Genomic DNA, 18197 nt, shown 5'->3' on the forward strand with positions numbered 1-18197 from the left:
GAAGAGAATAATGTTTATAAGGCATTTGAGGAGCCAATAGGGTAGTCTTGGTTTCCATTCAATTTCATGTCGTTGTCTATGGTTAATATGCTGTCTTCCTTAGCCTTCAAAACAGTAAGGTAAGTGTGAAGAAATGCAAGAAGGGATATGTGGTTTCCATGTAAAGAGGGCCATGGTGTGTATGTACAAATTAATATCCGGTTGCAGGCATTTGCTTGATTTTTTGGAGTCATGTCACGATCTCATTTATCTGGGACGACTATTTTGTTAGCTCCTGATTTAACTACTCATGCAAGTTGCTGAATTTTTGGGTTGAAAATGGAACCCCCCAAGCACCATTGTCCATGTCGCCGCATTGCTGTTGGGCAGTTCCCACTCATCACCTTGTAGCTTTGGCAACATTTTTTTAAAAATAATTTATTTTAGAATAATTCTTTAAAACAATCTTATTTTATTTTTAAAAACAAATTTCATTTAAGAACTCGATTTTTAGGCTTAAGGTTGTTGCATAATCAATCAAGATAGTATAAATAGTTATGATAAGGAATTAAAATTGAGTGTTTAAATTAAAAAAAAATTAAAATTACTTTTATGATTAAGCGCTTATATTAGCCGCTCAAACACCTAAAGCAATCAAGCATTGATAAGAGGTGTTTGACCACACTTAATAACTCACAAAGGTTCTAGGTTTGATCGGCCTAATTCCATAGTTTACAAAATTTCTAAATTTTGTATATTATTTTTAGTAGATTCTGTGACATCCCACATCAGATAAGGAGGAAAGTTTCTAGCGCTATATAAGTATGAACTCCTCGTAACCTTATAGACACGTTTTAAAGCCGTGAGATCCCCTTTGGGTCCAATCCCATGGGACACAACGAGAACATTGTATCTACATGTAGGTATGTTTGGGACATCCTACATCTCGTAACACTATAGACGCGTTTTAAAGCCATTGGAAACTTAAGATTTTGGAATCTAGTCCAAGTCCATTTAGGGTTTCACTTGTATATATAAACTTTTAAAATTATTTGATTTATTTTTTGGGCTTGTGAGGGAATTCTCTTAAAATATTAAAGAGTCAATTAAGGAATATGGTAATATTGTAAGTTGCATATGTGAGATTTGGTGAAGTAATTATTGATAGATTGTATACTTAATTCTTAATAATTAGTCGGTTATACTTTTATGATGTCTAATCTCACGTGCGACACTCAACTCGCTTGATGTTTCTAACTCAGCCTTTCCAGCTGTGACATTAGGCACTTGGGCAAGCCCAGAGACTCATTAACCTCATTTTTGTTACGAAGAGAAGCGCGAAGGGTAGTCTCAAACTCCAAGTCAAGTAAATGGGCTTTGGGTTGAGTGAAGCTGGGTCATGGGCTTGACATCTGGAAGCTTGGAAGTGGACTGTGGACCTGCATTTTGTGTATGGACTGAAGTCAGCCCAAAGACAAACGCTTGGGCTGCAGGAGCTTTGAACTACTTCCCTCTCTGCCATGAACATGATCTGAAGACTCTTCTGCTCTAAGGGTGTGTCTGCTTCACATGAATGGAAATTCATTACTAGTTTATTCCGGCATTTGATTGGCTGCACATGTAACCCGCACCCAATTTTGTAAATTTTGTCGGTAAAAGTTTCTGGTATCATATAAATATGGGCTTATTGAACTCCTATTAACATTGTAAATGCACTTTAAAGTTGTGAGGGCTCCTTTAAACCCAAAGTGAACAATATCCACACAATTGGATACAGGTCGTTAAAACACATATTAACCTCGAATAGGAATAAAAATTTCAATCTCATTCTATGCTGCCACTATGATTTTAATTTCAATCTCATAAATAAAAATAGATTACTTTTAGAATGAGCAAAATCTCCATTACAAAGATTTAAAATGCCATAAAAACACAATGTTCAGCATTGATGGTACATTGGTAATTCCTCCTCTTATTTTGATACATCAGCACAAACAGGGCTTCCCCACTTTCCCTTTTTTTTTTGTTCTTTGGGGTTGTATTATACCTATGAAAAACCAAACAGGTCAGAAACTGGGTTGAAGAATTCAAAATCCTTCGAAGTTAATCCACTAAGGCCCCCTTTCAGTTCTTTATTTGTCTTCTCCAAGCGATTCCTTTCACTCATCAGTCTTCAGCTTCTTCTTCCCTCTCCCTGGGGACTCCTCCAAAGTGATTTACCAAAATTTCAGCAACCAAGGGCACTAAGTCTTTGCAAGGAACACGCTTCTTATAAACCTCTCCCAAATGACAGTCGCTCCCAATTCTACCTCCTAAGAATACATCTGCCCCTTCACAAACGTTCCCATTCTCGTCCCTTGTCATGCACCCCATGAATCCGATATCCGCCACTTGCACCTGGCCGCAGGAGTTTGGGCAGCCGGTCCAGTGCATCCTCACTGGCTGGGTCACTGAAACCAGCCGCCCCACATCCTCCGTCACCTTCAATGCTCTGGCCTTGGTCTCGATAATGGCCTGTCCACAAAACTGATTGCCGGTGCAGGCCACCAAGCCTTTCATGAGAATAGGAGGCTCCGGAGAGAATCTGTCTCTCAAGAGAGGCTCTTTGAGCAAGGCTTCAAGTCTTGAGTTCTCCACATTGGGAATTATGATGTTCTGCTCTACAGTGAGCCGGAGCTCGCCTGAGCCATATTCGTCTGCCAATCGAGCTAGCTCGTCCATGTCATCTGCCTGGACTCGACCCACTGGAATGTGAATACCCACAAAGCTAAAGCCTTCCTGTTTCTGGGGATGGACACCAAGGTAATCTCTCCTCTCCCATTGCTTCTGAACCAGGTCTTCAGAAGATGATCTTTCCAGCTCTTGTTGGGGCATTCTTTTCACCACCTCTGCCCGGAACTGCTCTATGCCCTGCATTCAGTAGAAAAAATTAATTAGATTTGCTCCCAAATGTCATAGTTGGTGTGGCGTCTGATGAATTAAAACCTCTACTCACCAGCTCATCAATTAACCACATCATTCTTGTCTTTTGGCGGTTTCCTCTGGTACCAAGATCCCTGTAAGCCTCTAGTACTGCTTGACAAACTGGGAGGACATCGTCGGCAGGGATCCAGGCATCGAGAGGAATAGCATCAGCACAACGTTTGGGACTAAAGAACCCGCCTACTAGCAGATTGAATCCAAATCTTCCTTTCTTTGTGGCAGGCATGTACGCCAGATCATTGATGTGGGGATGCTCATAGAGATCATGGGAGCCTACAACACACACATTCCACTTCCTCGGCCTGTTCAGACAAAATTATACGTTAGGCATTCAAGAACTATTATTTCATATATATATATATATATATATATATATATATATATATATATATATATATATATATATATATATATATATTGTTCATTCACTGTTCTTCATCCTCTCAATCCAACCTAGTTTGCAACCACTTGAATAAATTCCTAATATGCAGGCTTCCAATGAGAATCATATAAACCACAAACTAATGTGTTTCCTCAAGAAAGAAGCCGAAAGGAACTTACAAGTTAGTGAAGGCTGTATTCCCACGAGCATTGGCAGTAATGAATTGGGATAACAAGTTGGTGTAAGGTCGTGTATCAACAATCTCATGAGGGTCAATGCCTGCAAGAGGATTTCCAACAGGATTCCTCACATTGTCCATGCCACTCTGCAGGCTCGTCAAACCAACCTCTGAAAGACCCTTTAGTATTTCAGGCACATCAGGCAGTACCACACCTCGAATTTGCCAGTTTTGCCGCGTAGTCACATCGGCACATCCCTCCTTCCCGTATTGCCTTATTGCACTGGCCAGGTAACGAGTTTGTGCACTTGATGTCACCCCATTTGGCAGCTTCAATCTCATCATAAATCTACCATCTAATCAACACCATTCAAAGAAAATTTCAGCATAGAACAAATGAGGGGTCTGTGGAGGCTTTTCTTACTGGATGATGGGAATGCAAATGGTTGATTATAATAGTTATGCTCTGTTTGTTTCAGAGAGAAACATAAGGAAGAAATGAGAACTTTGAATTTCATAAGGGGATGGGGTTAAAATTGCATGTTTTCTTTTCTTTCCATTCATAGTCCCCAGTTGGTTGCCATGAAATAAGAGAAATTTCAATTTTGATGTATAGAGACATCTTGGTTTTGGTGTCTGAAAACAAATCTCCCTTCAAGAGAGGGAATGCTAGTAACCGACTTAGTTGAGGCAAATGCTTTCTTTCGGGGAAAAAAATATTCAACAAAGACAGATATTTGAACTTAAATTGTCCAAGTCTCTTCCAGCATTTTCACAGAAGCCAAACAGAACATCAGAGAAAATTCTATGAGAGCCCAGCTCTACTATTCATCACAACATCTCCCTAGTACCTAGAAGGTGGTCTGGAAAGAGGAAAAAAATGATAAGAACAATGATTTTCCAATGTTTGGATGGCATAGAAAAAGGTAAGGAATGAAAATGCTAAAAGATTTTCTTTCCATTTTTCTTAAATAAAGGTGAGAAAAATTTGGGGAATGCCCATTTTCACACAAGAACATTTTTTTTTATAAATTTTCCTCTTCATTTTCTTTCCTCAAACTTTCAGAAGCTAAACATAGCCTAAGTAATACAAACATTCTTAGCAAAGTATTTGCTTGAAGAAACATGGAAAACCAAAAGCAATAAAAGATTATGAAATTTAGCGAAATTTTTTACCTACTGATAAAATCATCAATCCATCACCAAACTATAATTTATTTTTTATTTTTTTGGCTGAATTTGATTTTTAAATCGACATTAAGGATCAAAGAAAAAAATATCCAATCAGCCGAACCTAATAGAGCTACTTTCGTTTGGTGAGTTCCTTTCATTTCTTATTTTTTCTCAGCATCCAAGCAGAGGGCAGATAAAAAATAAATAAAGAGTACTGAAAGGCAACAAATCAACAATACCAAATTTTAAATGTCCTTTTGTTCCCCTGCATTTTCTTAGAAACCAAACAGATTACAGAAGCAAAATCTAAAAAACTTGTTGCCACATTTTCAACAAAATCAAAGCCAAAACTGAAAGAGCATTCAACAAAGAACAAAGAAGAATGAGTTGAAGATTAACTTACATTGATGCTTCCTCCTATGAAACAGTCCAAGCCACTTGAGCCTCACATCAATATCATCCTTAGTATGCTTAGACTTTTCAATTTCTTCAAAAGACATGCTGGCCAGCTCATTGAACCCATCTTCTATGAAGAGCTTCATAGGATCCTTCTCAATCTTCACCTTCTCCTGTGGATTTATACCTTCCCTGAACTTCTCCTTCAAAACCCAGTAACCCCCTCTCTCCTCCACCCTGGGCTCCATCCTGGAGGCGTCCACCGCCGCCGTGGACGACGGTGCAACCGTGGTTGGAGTTGGAGTCGGAGTCGGGGTGGCAGAGATCCTGGTTTTGAGACGGAGAGAAGTGGAGTTTGAAAGGTGGGTGGGTGCCTGAGAGAGGAAAGGAACAGAGATAGAAGCCATGGCGACGATGTGAAGGAGGGTGATTGTAGCGGTGGATGGGGGTAGGAGTCCATTTTTGTAGATGGAGGAGAGAGCAAGAAGAGACTCTTGGCTGAGGCTAAAGGTCGTTTTGCCTGTAGGACTATTATCAAGAGACTACCGTTTTTTGTTTTTTTTTTTTTTCTGATTTTACTAAAATGCCTCTTTTTAACTTCCGTTTTCGCGGCGTCCCATGTGCCATCCTGGGACGACTTTCGCACGTCCCTCAACTTGCGCGTGGGTATGACTTTCGCGCGTCGCTCAATTTTAGGGCCCTTTCTTTTATCGTCTAATTTATTTTTATTTTTTCTAAAAAGAAATCCTTTTGCGTTCAATTATTTTCTTTGATTGTTTGAATTATTGAAATTATTTTTTACATGCAAGTTTTTAATTTTTTTTTTAATATATTGGAACTTGAATCTACAATCTCCTGTGAATCGAACTCAATCCCTTTCCCGTTGGAAAAAGAAACAAAAAGTGCATAAAGTCCAAAGAATGTCCTCTTCTGGGGGAGGTGAAATAGGATAGAAGTGACAGGCAGTGGCTGCCCAAAGTGGCGAAGAGACAAAACGGGGTGGAGGCTGGAGCTACAGACAGCGTGCCGCCACCACACCCTCAAGGAACATCTGGCGCCAGAGGTTTCACTGCAGCTTCAGCCAATGGGTTTTAAGGGGCATTTCTATGGGCCTACTTCAACTACTAGAGGGTATATTAAAACACAGACTTCAAAAGGAAAGCATCACCAACTAAGATGGACAGAAATAAAACAGACGTGTTACTTCGTCTCTTGCCATCTTCTTCATCACCATCTCTCTCTCTCTCTCTCTCTCAATCTCCTATTTCATGTTCAATATGTCTGATGTTAAGAAGAAAGAATTGGATCTCTATTTCATTCTACCCATCTGGTAGAAAGCATGCCCAGTAAGATTCCTACTAGTTTGATTTGCTGTTGCTGCATCAAAGAGACATCTAATGAATCAAATGCACCCAAAAGGAGAACAGAAATTATGTGATCATCTTCAAACTAACCACTGATACAAAAGACACAAATTTAAATTATTTCCATGTATTTTTTGGTCTCAGGATGTAAGTTTGAGCTCTCAAGTTTTTTAAAGTCCTCAAGGATCCCGGATGGGCTGCATCCTCAGCCAGTCATAAAAAAATTTAATCATTTTCTCCTTCACAATCTAAACAGTTCATTCCTCGGTTAATAAATCATGCAACAAGTATTGGACACCAGGATGAGGATGATCCAGAAGAGAAAGCAATCTGCTCAACTGCAAAATTTTTAGTGTAATTGCTGAGATTGGATCTTGCTTTAACTGAGAGAACAGCTTCTGGAATCTAGACAAATATGACTTCAAACTTCGCACATGGGTTGCTTTCAACATGACTTCTAAGATCAGCATCCCCTTCAAATTTGAATGTATACAAAGCTTGCCTCTGTGTCAACCCAACAGGATATATTCTGTATACTTTAAGTTCGTTATCTCCTCTTATGCTTTCTGGTCTTTCTTCTTTCCAAATGGGTACATGATTCAGAGACTTGAACTTCTTGAGAATCGCAGATTGCAGGGCCTCCAGAGTCAAATTCCCAGACCTGGCCACAAAAGTAAAGAATGAGAATCCCTAAAAACTAAAGAGAAAAAACTAGGGAGTACTTGAATATCACTCAAAAGACAAAATCAAATATTGTTTTACATTGCATTCCCACATACAAAATCCATACTTCCAGAATGGAGTCATGGCAAGAGAAAAAAGGAGTCATCAACAGAAACAGCAACAGAAATTTGAGAGTAAAGTGTGCTAAAATCCTATGCTGATTTTTTTTACTTGCAACAGATTCAGGAAAGAAAGCATTACATTTTAATCTTTAGAGAAAATGGTCCACCACATCCAATCTACTTTTAGATCCCCTGGGGACAAGGGTACCTACCCCTTTTGGCCCTCCAGTAAAACTCGACCTCAAGTGGTTCTTAATGTTGCCATTCTCCGGATGCATGTAAATGCCCATTCTAACCAGACCAATACAGAACCCACTCCGCAAATATAATAGTAATAGTGAATGAAAGAAAAACAAAAGGCATGGAATGTTATGAAAAGTTTCAATAAAAGTAGCCCATTGCCAAGTTGAATGGTTTTGTTCTAGTGTGGCCTCCAGTCCCTTAATAAACTAACTTTAAGCAAGTGTTCCAGTTAATAGTGTTAGTGTCATGTTGTCTAAGCAATTCCAGTTCAAAACCCTGTTGCATTACTAGCTCAGGTGTACTGATCCTCTCCCAGAACCCTTGCCCTTCAAAGCTTCATTGGAGTCATTGTCATAGTGTATTTTGGAGCGGTTGGTGAAGGTAAGTATGATTTGGGTGGTTTGGATGGTACTTCCGTTAGAAAAATTTATATCTGAGCACATGTTTAGAATAGAGGATTTGATCGAATGGGCTACATGTAGGCATTCTTCAATTTTCTGAAGGTGACTGATCAATCCACCCAAAACTAACAGGCAACCAGTTGTTAGAGAAAACTACAAACTCATGGTCCATAGACCAATCAATCTCCACATATCAATGGCAGGTCAATGAATTGCCTTCTTTAATGCAATCAAGTGTTAAGTAATTTTGATCACTACCCATTTGTTCCATTAATAAGCAATCAATCAATGCTCAAAAATTTTCACGTCTTTGGATCAACCTAATCTATTCGATATTTGATGAAACCCTAGGTATATACATTCCCCTTCTCTTTTCCAAGAATCTAGCAGAGCATCCATGCTTTTGTGAGAGGAAAACACTAAATTGGGAAATTCTTGAAAGGGAAAGAAAATGATTTTGCTTGGAAAATCTCAATTTGAGTGAAACTTCATTGTCCTCGGTTTTTCTAAATCAAACCCTCCAACTCTTGGTTTTGCTACTGTTCAAGTGGAAATCTAATCTACCTTGAAGAGACTTCAAGGTTAGATAGAGGCAAGGCTTTCAAGTAATTCAAAGGTAGAATCCATGAAGCACAGAGTGCAAAGCCTGGTGAAGAGCAGTGCAAAGAGTGTTTAGGCAAGTGGTCCAAGGGAGAACTAAGCGGCTTGCGCTAGGTAAATCTCTCTTGTACCATTTCAATTCCATAGTGGATTGTTTCTATAGCCTAACACTCATTGCTTTTTATCTCTTTGAAGATTTTCCACATACATTACATGTCTTGGGATATTTGTCTCATTTCTTTCAATTTCTTTTAGTTTTACTGATTATATCTTCACATTAGTTGTGGAAGTTATTTGAGATGAGAATAGCTTAAGCATTGTATGAGATTTAACTGAATGTGATTTTAATTTGGTTAAGAGGGTGCTGATTTTAATATTTCGCATGCGAGTTGGCTAAATTGTCGATTTAAATCAAGTAATGAGTATACTGTTGTTGGGACTGTTCCAAATCCCAAGTGCAATGATGAATGGAAATGGGATGGGTCCTCCTTACAAGCTCATGTCAGTGGACTCAAAAATTGAAATCATTCCTGTTCATCTTTGGGGATGCTAAAGGGAGATTTGACCAGAGGTTGGTGGAAATAGGGAAAGGATGATCAAGATGAATAAAAATGAGCAAAAGGGGTCCGCCTTGGCCTCTAGAATCCTTGGACCTCCACAGCAAATTGGTAAGGGAAGAGACTATTTTCATGGTGACCTGCTAGATAATGGCAGAAGGTTCAAAGTGGAGATGCAGCAAAACAAAGCAGAAAGGTATTTATTGGTCTCTGTTATGTCAGAGGATGAAAGAAGATACTTTGAATTCTTCCAAAGGGCCTTGACCTTCTGCGTTGGGAAGCAGTAGCTCTAAAAATCAGAGACTTGAGAGACTTTGATTAAGGCAAAGCAAGAGCGGCAGCAAGGCCGGTCAGTTCCAAACCAGATCCTTTGATAGGGGAGGCAGTACCATTGGTGTCTAACAGGGTAGATTTTGTGGGGTCTACAAAGAGACAAATGAAACAGATAGGATAGGGGAGTATGTGTGGGTTCAAGGGGCAGTGGGTGACTACCTATCTGAAATGGAAGCCCTTAATTGATCCCTAGTAGTAAGATGGGTTGATAAGGATGATCCCTTCCCAGAGCTTGCAGATGTGGCTCATTGGATAGATCACCACTTGAAGCCTTTTAGTGGGACGAAAGTAGTAGGCTTGAGTGATTCCCTTTTCTCTGTTTATTTTCTTCTCCCTAGGCTCCCCAACAGGCCCTCAAGAATGAAGAAATCCTCTTGAATCTCAAGTGCATGTAAATTGATTGTTAATCTAGAGAAAAATAAAAAATAAAAAATAAAAATGAAAATAAAAAAAGGTTGAATCACACCTTTTCACACCTCTCCCACCCCACCCACCATCCTTCAAAAATAGGCTACTAACATCGAGGGGGTCCAGGTATTGGGAAATATACAAAAAGCACCCAACTTACAAAAATAAAAAATGAATAAACAAAACTCAACATGCCTTATTCAAGCTCAATACATCAACCAAGTCTGCAAAGGACAGTACCTGACCACAAAACCAGGATCTTATTTCTATTATCCAAAGATGGCTAAGTCCACTGAATGTTCACTAAAATTTCAAGAAAGAAAAAAAGAAATATCAAAGTCTATTAATAATGTGAGGCATCCAACCAAAATGAGTCACTTGTGCCAATCAATTCTCAAGCTGCAGAACAATTATGAACATGACCTACATTTCAACTTCAATTACAGATGCTACATCATTGAAGCCAGACCATTGCATTACTGAAAAGATGCCAATTCAGACAAGGAAAGGTGTTTGACATGACAAAAACAAAAAGTTGGAAATGCTATATAATTATGAACACATACATAGAAATCTAAAAACAATGTCAGTTGAGGGGGCTAAACTAATGCATATCTTCATAATTTTAATTTCAATAATCATGCCATGAGAACAGCAGAAACTAAAAACATTTTTACCATGTGCCAGAAAATTCTTCAATTTTGTTGACATTAGGTTAACAAAATAGGAACAAGGAAAAAGTTTGCCATGGATGCTAATGAGTTTACCTCAAGAAAATGGATTCCATTTCAAACCTCCCTCTTTCTCTTATGTATAAATGATACACCGTTTCTGAGCCTCTAGTGCACTTGCAAGGGCGTTTCTGGAAACCTGGGCTATTTTCTTCTTTCTCTCTAATTGCTGTTGCCAGGTGAATGCAAAGACGGCAAGAAGAATGGACCGCTGCCATATCTACAAGGGCCTTGAAAGAATCAGATGGGCCCTCATACTTCCACCTGACCAATGAACATCCAATTGTCACCCAGAACACCCATTGAGAGGACCAAATCAGAAAACAAAGAGAACTTCATAAAATGTACCCAACAAAAAAATTAAATAATTACAAAGGAAGTTTCTTGGTAAAAAAATTCTACAACCAAAATTGAATTGAAAATTTTCAAATGGTCATTTTCACTAAGATGAGATTGAATTTTACCTTAATGATTGGTTGTATTCCTCAGGGTGTTCTGCAAGATATTTCATGGTCTTTGCAACCGGTTCAGCATCTTTAAGCTCCTTAATATGTAAAATAGAACCAGGAGAAGGGGCAAAGTCTTGAATATTCGGAGCGCCAATAACCACAGGTACACTTCCTACAATTCCGATTTCGACCTCCACAGTCAGCAATGCAAAAATTTCCTCAAATTTTTTTGAAGTTATGGTTTTCTCATCAAGGATCTATCCCAATTTTATCCCCTACTATAGCAAAAACCTCAATCATATTACTAACAACTTCAGAATGATCTATGAAACACCCTACTTAACCACATAATCATAGAAAATTCATGAAATAGAAGTTTGTTTCACTAGCAAAGGTTGTGATTCCCCAACCATAATTCATAATAGAATCTTTTAAGACCTAAAATTTTCCCAAACCAGTGGTTCTTCACTCCTTTCATGATATTTCCCTTAATCTCTGGACTCTTAGCTGTAATGGAGAAGACCAAGTTTGAATATTTAACAATTATCTGAATGAGACAGAAATGAGGAGGTGAGAAGAGATGCAGTTCAACTCTACCCCAATTTGAAGTAAATGACCAAGAATAAGATTTGACAACAAAATATTTCACAGAATGGGCAATTGCAGATGGCATATCTACAGATCATCCAGAATAAGATATTAGGCTAAAAAGAAGTAAGTTTTTGTACCAGCAACAAGAGACTGGAAGAATTTTTCAGTAACATAATCCTCCTCATTGGAATTCTCAAAAGCCAGGCTAAATTTGTAGTGCTTCAGTGCTTGTACTTTGTCCACTGCAAAATAAATGGAAAACCATAAATATTGGACACAAATTTTAGCTAAGAAGTGCTAAAGATAGAAAGTGTCAAACATTAAGAAAATCAGAGAAGTGGCACCACGTGGTATCATTATCAAATATAAAAACTATTCACTACAAGACAGGTTATTCTCGTAAGATAGCTTGCACCAAACAAAGCATATATATTCACAGTATTAACGCTTATCAATGATAATAATTATAATAATGAATGATGATAATGTGAATGAACCAGTTAATTTAGAATGATCGTTAAGCTTTGGATCCTTCATATGATTTCATTTGAACAGTTTTTTTGATAGGCATATGATTCATTAGAATAGTTAATTAGCTTCTTTTCCCTTTGTCACGCAAGGGAGACTTGCCTCTTTTTAGTGATAAATCCTACAAGGTCACATAAATTTTATCTTTTCCTTTAATGTAGTAAACCCCAGTATATTCTTGTTCCACTGAATTCATTTTTCTGTTTTTTCTTGTGTAGAAGGAAATTTTCTTGTAAACAGGAAAAAGTTTAATTAGGGACCTTAAGGGCTTGTACCAATAAGTCAGATTTCATCCTCTTATCATTTTCTTTAATGCAAAGGTGCATTTCCACCAAAAGAAGGAAAGAACAAACTATGGCCCAAAACTCTATCACCCTGAAGTATAAACTGTAAACCCCATCAAACCTAATGGAGGATATTTGACAATATAGATGTTAGGGTAAGAACTGAAGGAAGTAAGTTTCACCCTAAATGAAGTGAAGACCTAACTAATGGCCCAAACTGATCTAGAAGTATAAACCACTCATTCAAATAGTTACTCCATTAAATTCAATTGAGGATATTCGACAGTATACATGACATCAGAAACAATTCAGAATAATTAGAGAATGATCTAACAGAAAAAAACTAATGATGAGAGAATGATTTCTTTTTTCTAAGTAATGATGAGATATTATAAACACATGCCAAAGAAAGAGCACAACAAGGTACACAGGAAGTATACAAAGGGCGCCAAAAAAAACCAAAAAAAAAAAAAAAAAAAAACAAGGAACAACCAAGACAATAAAACCAAAAAACAGCTCTCTCTTACCTACAACCTAACCAATAAAAAAAAATCAATTAGAGACAAAGTGTCATTACCTATATGCATCTTTACCCACAAAAAAAAATTAATAAGGAAAGTGTTCTTCAGAATTTGGATAGACTGCTCCTCCTTCTCAAACAAGCTTTGATTTCCTCCATTCCAAATAGTCCACAAAATGCATAAAGAAGCAACTGTCCAAACCTTCTTGCACTTCTCACAAACGAAAAACCCATGCTACCCTAACAGAGTCTCTCTAGTTGTGCCTGACAGAACCCAAGGAACACTAACCAAAGAAAACAACAACTGCCAAAGAACCCTTGCCGAGGGACAAGGAAGAAGAATGTGATCTATTAACTCCTCTTCTACTTTATATAAACAACATCTATTGACCAACACCCATCCCCTTTCTTTTTTGTAGCTGCTCAAGAGTCAAAACATTTTCCTAACAAGCTTCCCATGCAAAGAAATTTATTTTAGATGTAGCCCATTGCCCAAGGGTTCCAAATGACCCCCGCTGGAAAAGAAGGTGAACTCATCAATTCTAAGGCAGCATAAAGATATTTCATTGAGAAGGCATTCCTTGAGAGAATGATGGGAATGATAGCAGAATAATTCATAATATTTGGTATTGACAAATAATCCATTGACTATATGTTCTACACTGCACATTTCAAAAGTTCTAAAGTAAATATATCTGTAATTCATCCAGTATCTTACTCACATTTTATAAGCCATGGTTAGGATACTGCTAGGCATGCCTAACAAGTAATATCTAGATGACTAAAAAGGACCAAAATGATATAACCAAGGTCATACTGGCAAGGCAGTGGGAAATTTTACATTCAAGGTCCTTAATATTCTTGATAGGAACTCTACAGCAACCGCACCCTGAAGGTTGAGAAGGCATAATCTCTAACTCCTTGCAAACAAGTTTGTGAGGTTACCATCTAACTATAAGTCATTTGAACATGTGTGATTCTAGTTTTCCTAACTTGAACTTCTTGAGATACATTCTCTCATAATCAAAAGTTAGAGCTCCATGGCCCTAGAAAGCAATCATATTCAAAGCAGTGCTAATTGTATGAAACCTTATTCTACATATCAAAGAAAACACGTGTATGAAACCATATTTAGTTATACATTTCTACAGAATCATCAATAAAACAGGTGCAAACACCTAGAATTTCCCACTGCAAGGTCAAAGCTACAAAGATCAGCTGAAAGCAAACACCTAAGAAGCTCAGAATAACAGAATCACCACAAGAACTTCACTTGATGAAAGGCAAAGAACTTGATTGCATAAACAAGACCAGCAAGCAGCACATAAACTAAAAACATACAATACGTATCAAAAGAATTAATACTAATAAACGAAAAACATACAATCTTCAAAAGCTACTAAAATCTCAGAATCTATAAATCTAAAAATAAGTATCTGGCACCTCATGTTTCTTTACTTTTTTTATTACAATATATTATCTATTGAAAAATATATTTGACATGCTCACCTCTTCCATCACGGTTCCGATGGCAACCACCGTAGGAATCTATCTTGACATTTGCTTTTTCAAGTGCTTCAAGAGCTTGTAAGCGGAAGTTACGAGCACCACAATTGGAAATGAAAGCAGCTGCAATGGCACTTTCAGTTTTTGGTTGCACTGGTGCCATAATATCATACTCAGCCCATGAAAAATACCCAACAGGAACATCAGATGAGAGACTGGTTGTCATTATAATATCATATCCCCTCCTAATACACCAATCAGAATATCAGTTCTACTGACATTTTGGCCTGAAAATTGATTTTTCAAGAGTAACAAAAGCCAACAGCAGGAATGATGATTGAAAAAGGATCAGAAATGATAACCTAAGTTGTCAGAGTGAATGCAGCTAACATGCTGACAATCACTTATGGATAAATCATTTTTTTGGGGATAAATTAGCACCACAAGAATTCTTTGTATAAGTTAAGCTCACCCCCACCCCCAGATTCTATAAGACTCAAGCAGGGCCAAAAGCCAGGGGTGGTTGTGGGAACAACTTCAGCTACACAAAACATTGAAAATAACAGGAAAGAATCCTTTTTTTTTTTATGAATAAAGAGAGATATATTAATAAAAAGAGGCACTTCAAGGAAGCACCCCAACGTATACAGGAGGTATACAAAAAAGAGGGAAAAAACATTTACCCATGGCCTAACCAATCAACAAAATCTACAACGAAAGTGGGACCAGAAACAAAAAACCTCCTGGTCCACGCCCACAGATTACAAAGTAAAACCGATTTACACCCCTGAATCGAATGCTCTACATTTTCAAAAGTCCTACTGTTTCTTTCCTTCCAAACAATCCATAAAATTTACAGAAACCACAATTGGCTTCATTATGTTCACACGATTTAAGTGCCAGATGAAGTTATCTACACCCATGATTTAGGTACTGTTCGTCCACAATGAATATGTTCAGCCTCAAACTTGTCCACTGTTTCAACCAAAGCTTCAGATTTAAAAGAAAAAAGCAATCTAACAGCCAGGACAAGCTTCAAACTGATAGAAAAATTTTGCTTTGACGGTTGTGGGTGTTTGAATATGCATGAGGTCATTCCAGATTGTGCTTACCCACCGTCGTGCCAGATCGATTTTGTTCTCTGAATAGTACTGAGCTGATTCCATTGATCGAATGACACTAGCTGTTCCAGCTGGTTGAGGTATACCAAATGAAGCATCAAGCTTACCATGGGAATTATATTCAAACTTACATCCCACAGCACAAGTTTTCCACTCCTGGATACAAGTGCAAATGAGAAAGTTCAGAATATATGAAAGATACTAACCAAACCAGAAAGAATCATTTAGTTACAGCTTCGAAACTTCTCACTTAAGTCTAATAAAAGATCATGCAGAACTCATCACAACTGGGAAAATAATAAGTTTCTGAAGAAACATTAAGAATAGGCATTAGAAATGTAGAAACATTAAGAATCATTTTTATAGAGAAGCATTGAGAATCATAACCAAACAGAAAGTTGAGTTAGAAACCCAGAAAAGGAGAAAGGTCCACAGTCATTTCTATAGTATATTTCAAAGCATGTGAATCTACAAACTGAGCACAATGAAGCACATATCTACTTTTTCATGCTGCACTTAGCATAATTCCAAAATCAAATAATATCAAAATTGATATCAACCACTGTTAAACAGCTTCTATTTTGATAAATGGAACAATATGGCAGGCACCCCGTTTTTTCAATTCTCATCCACTTCTTCTTGTCCATTCTAAGGGAAGAAAATTCAAGCCAGCCAAGGGTAAACTATCAGAGGCCTAAATTTTAAAATATGTTGCAATCTTTCAGATAACAATTCAAATCTGAATCTGAAGAGATTATGGTATGACAAAATGATGAAAGGCACCGCTAAACTTGCAAGATGATGGAAATGCACCATTAAACTTCTAGTTTTGACATTGCCAGATTAAAAGGAGTAGGTCCAGCAATAATCTCTCTGCCATCCATTAAGACTACTGTAAGATTTGATCAATCAAAACTCCCAATGATGGAATTCGCCACAATAAGATAAAATGTCAATTAAATCTCAAATTTGTACTGCCCTGCCCTATGTCATTGATCACTACTTCAAACAACTGCTGATTTTAGAACCATTAATTCAAATTTCCAATTTGAAACATAATATTTTCCCCATTTGACAAAACAAAACCTACGTAACAGGACAAACCCAAAAAAGCAACAAAGGGAGTTATGAGAATATCCCATAAAGTACACTAGAAAAGAGAACCAGATTAGAGAAAATCCTGGAACAAATAAGGCACTGTTTGGTACCTGGGTTTAACAGATGAGCACTTCATTTCCAAAGGAAAAAAATGGAGGAAAAAAAAATCCCCAAAACAACAACATAAAACACAAAGACTCAAATTTTCATTTTCCTTACTATCCCTGAGTTTTCTTAGCTACCAGGCAGGGTATCAATCACAAACCTGCTCAGCACCGGAAACCAAGATGGGGTTCTTCCGAAAATCCCTAGAGTATACCACTGCATCTTCTTTCTCCAACCACTCCTCACAACTCTCCGATTCCAACCCATCCAATCCCAAATCATCACCCCCCACAGCCAATTCCTTCGACGCCGGAGCTGAATAGAACGAGTCGGTCCACGAATTCACTACATCGACGTTCTTCGCTATGTCAAGCCGACCCAAGAACGCGATCTCCGCAACAACAACTAGGGCTACGAACAGAGGCATCAGATTGGACCATTTCTTCTTGGTCGGTGTCAAAACCGATGAACCCTCTTGAGTCGTCTCTGCTCTTGTGACATTCCTTTGAATGGGCAACAAAGCCATGAAATTTCTTCCCCTTTTCTGCGTTTTCCCGAGAATTTGAGATAGAATGAGCAAGAACGCTCAAGAAAATAGTTATAAATAAATAAATAAGCAATTTTCTATCTAATTGAGTTGGTGACGGACATGAACATCCGAGGAAATAAAAGAGAGAAGAGAAAATGGGTTTTATTCTCTGATAGCACGATTTTCTTCGAAGAGAAAAATGGAGAGGCCTCCAGGGAAGACTTTCTCCATTCAGACTCCACTGGGTCTCTTGTTTATTTGTTGAATATGAATATTCTACCCCATTCGTATTCCTCTGGTATATGGTTTTGGTATGAGTGGCCAAAAGTCTTAGATGGAGGCCGGTGATTTTTGTATGATGGGATTATCGCAGCCGTTCAATATTTTTATCCATTTAAATTTTGGCTTTAACAGAACGAATTTGAGTGTGAGTGATAATGCCTAAGAAATGCCCTAATTCGACCTTTCGACGGTTCCAAATCCCAAAACTAAAAGCAGTTGATTGCTCTCCATCCCTCTTTCTTTTTACCTTTTAAAAATAAATTATAAATACTTTTTGATAAATTAAGTTAGAGAATTTCAGATAAAGGTAATAGACAATACTTACCTTTAATGAAATAGATATGAGATATTCTACATCGTGGATCCTCTTATCATATCAACAAGTGATCCAATAGAAAAAAAGTTAGTTCCTAATGTTATGCATGTATGAGCCCCTTTACATGCAGAGCATATAATATTTATATTGTTAGGTACGAGTCATTACAAATGTCGATCATCAATCCGATGAAGACCATGAGGATGGAACACGACAAAAACTATTTGAAAAAAAGTTTCTTACATTATATAAATATTGAATCTTTTTTAATCATGTATACCTGTTTTTAAAGTCATAAGGCTCTTTGAATCTAAAACAGATAATATCTGCACGATAATTTCTACAATCATTTGGAC

General features: G+C 37.6%; 2 protein-coding genes across 3 annotated transcripts; both read right to left on the reverse strand.

Moving 5' to 3' along the window:
- Positions 1–2145: 2145 nt before the first annotated feature.
- LOC100253671 (ferredoxin--nitrite reductase, chloroplastic-like) lies at positions 2146–5497 on the reverse strand. The gene is given in 7 exon segments (NM_001281265.1): positions 2146–2889; positions 2975–3136; positions 3138–3152; positions 3154–3165; positions 3167–3263; positions 3523–3877; positions 5098–5497. Coding segments are annotated over 7 exon segments (1785 nt in total).
- Positions 5498–6547: 1050 nt separating this feature from the next.
- Positions 6548–17723, reverse strand: LOC100255469 (putative fucosyltransferase-like protein). Of its 2 annotated transcripts, none has more exons than XM_002285209.5 (7): positions 16875–17723; positions 15507–15667; positions 14394–14635; positions 11690–11794; positions 10977–11133; positions 10549–10776; positions 6548–7115 (listed from the first exon to the last, which is right to left on the reverse strand). In XM_002285209.5, exons 1-7 carry the CDS (start codon positions 17238–17240, stop codon positions 6860–6862), a joined length of 1515 nt encoding a protein of 504 aa, XP_002285245.1. In that variant the 5' UTR covers positions 17241–17723; the 3' UTR covers positions 6548–6859. The 2 variants fall into 2 exon arrangements, with proteins under 2 accessions (XP_002285245.1, XP_059591899.1); XM_059735916.1 differs by having other exon boundaries at positions 15503–15667; positions 16875–17503.
- Positions 17724–18197: the final 474 nt, after the last annotated feature.

The sequence above is a fragment of the Vitis vinifera genome, chromosome 3 (genome assembly GCF_030704535.1).
Source record: "Vitis vinifera cultivar Pinot Noir 40024 chromosome 3, ASM3070453v1".
In the NCBI taxonomy this organism is placed as follows: domain Eukaryota; kingdom Viridiplantae; phylum Streptophyta; class Magnoliopsida; order Vitales; family Vitaceae; genus Vitis; species Vitis vinifera.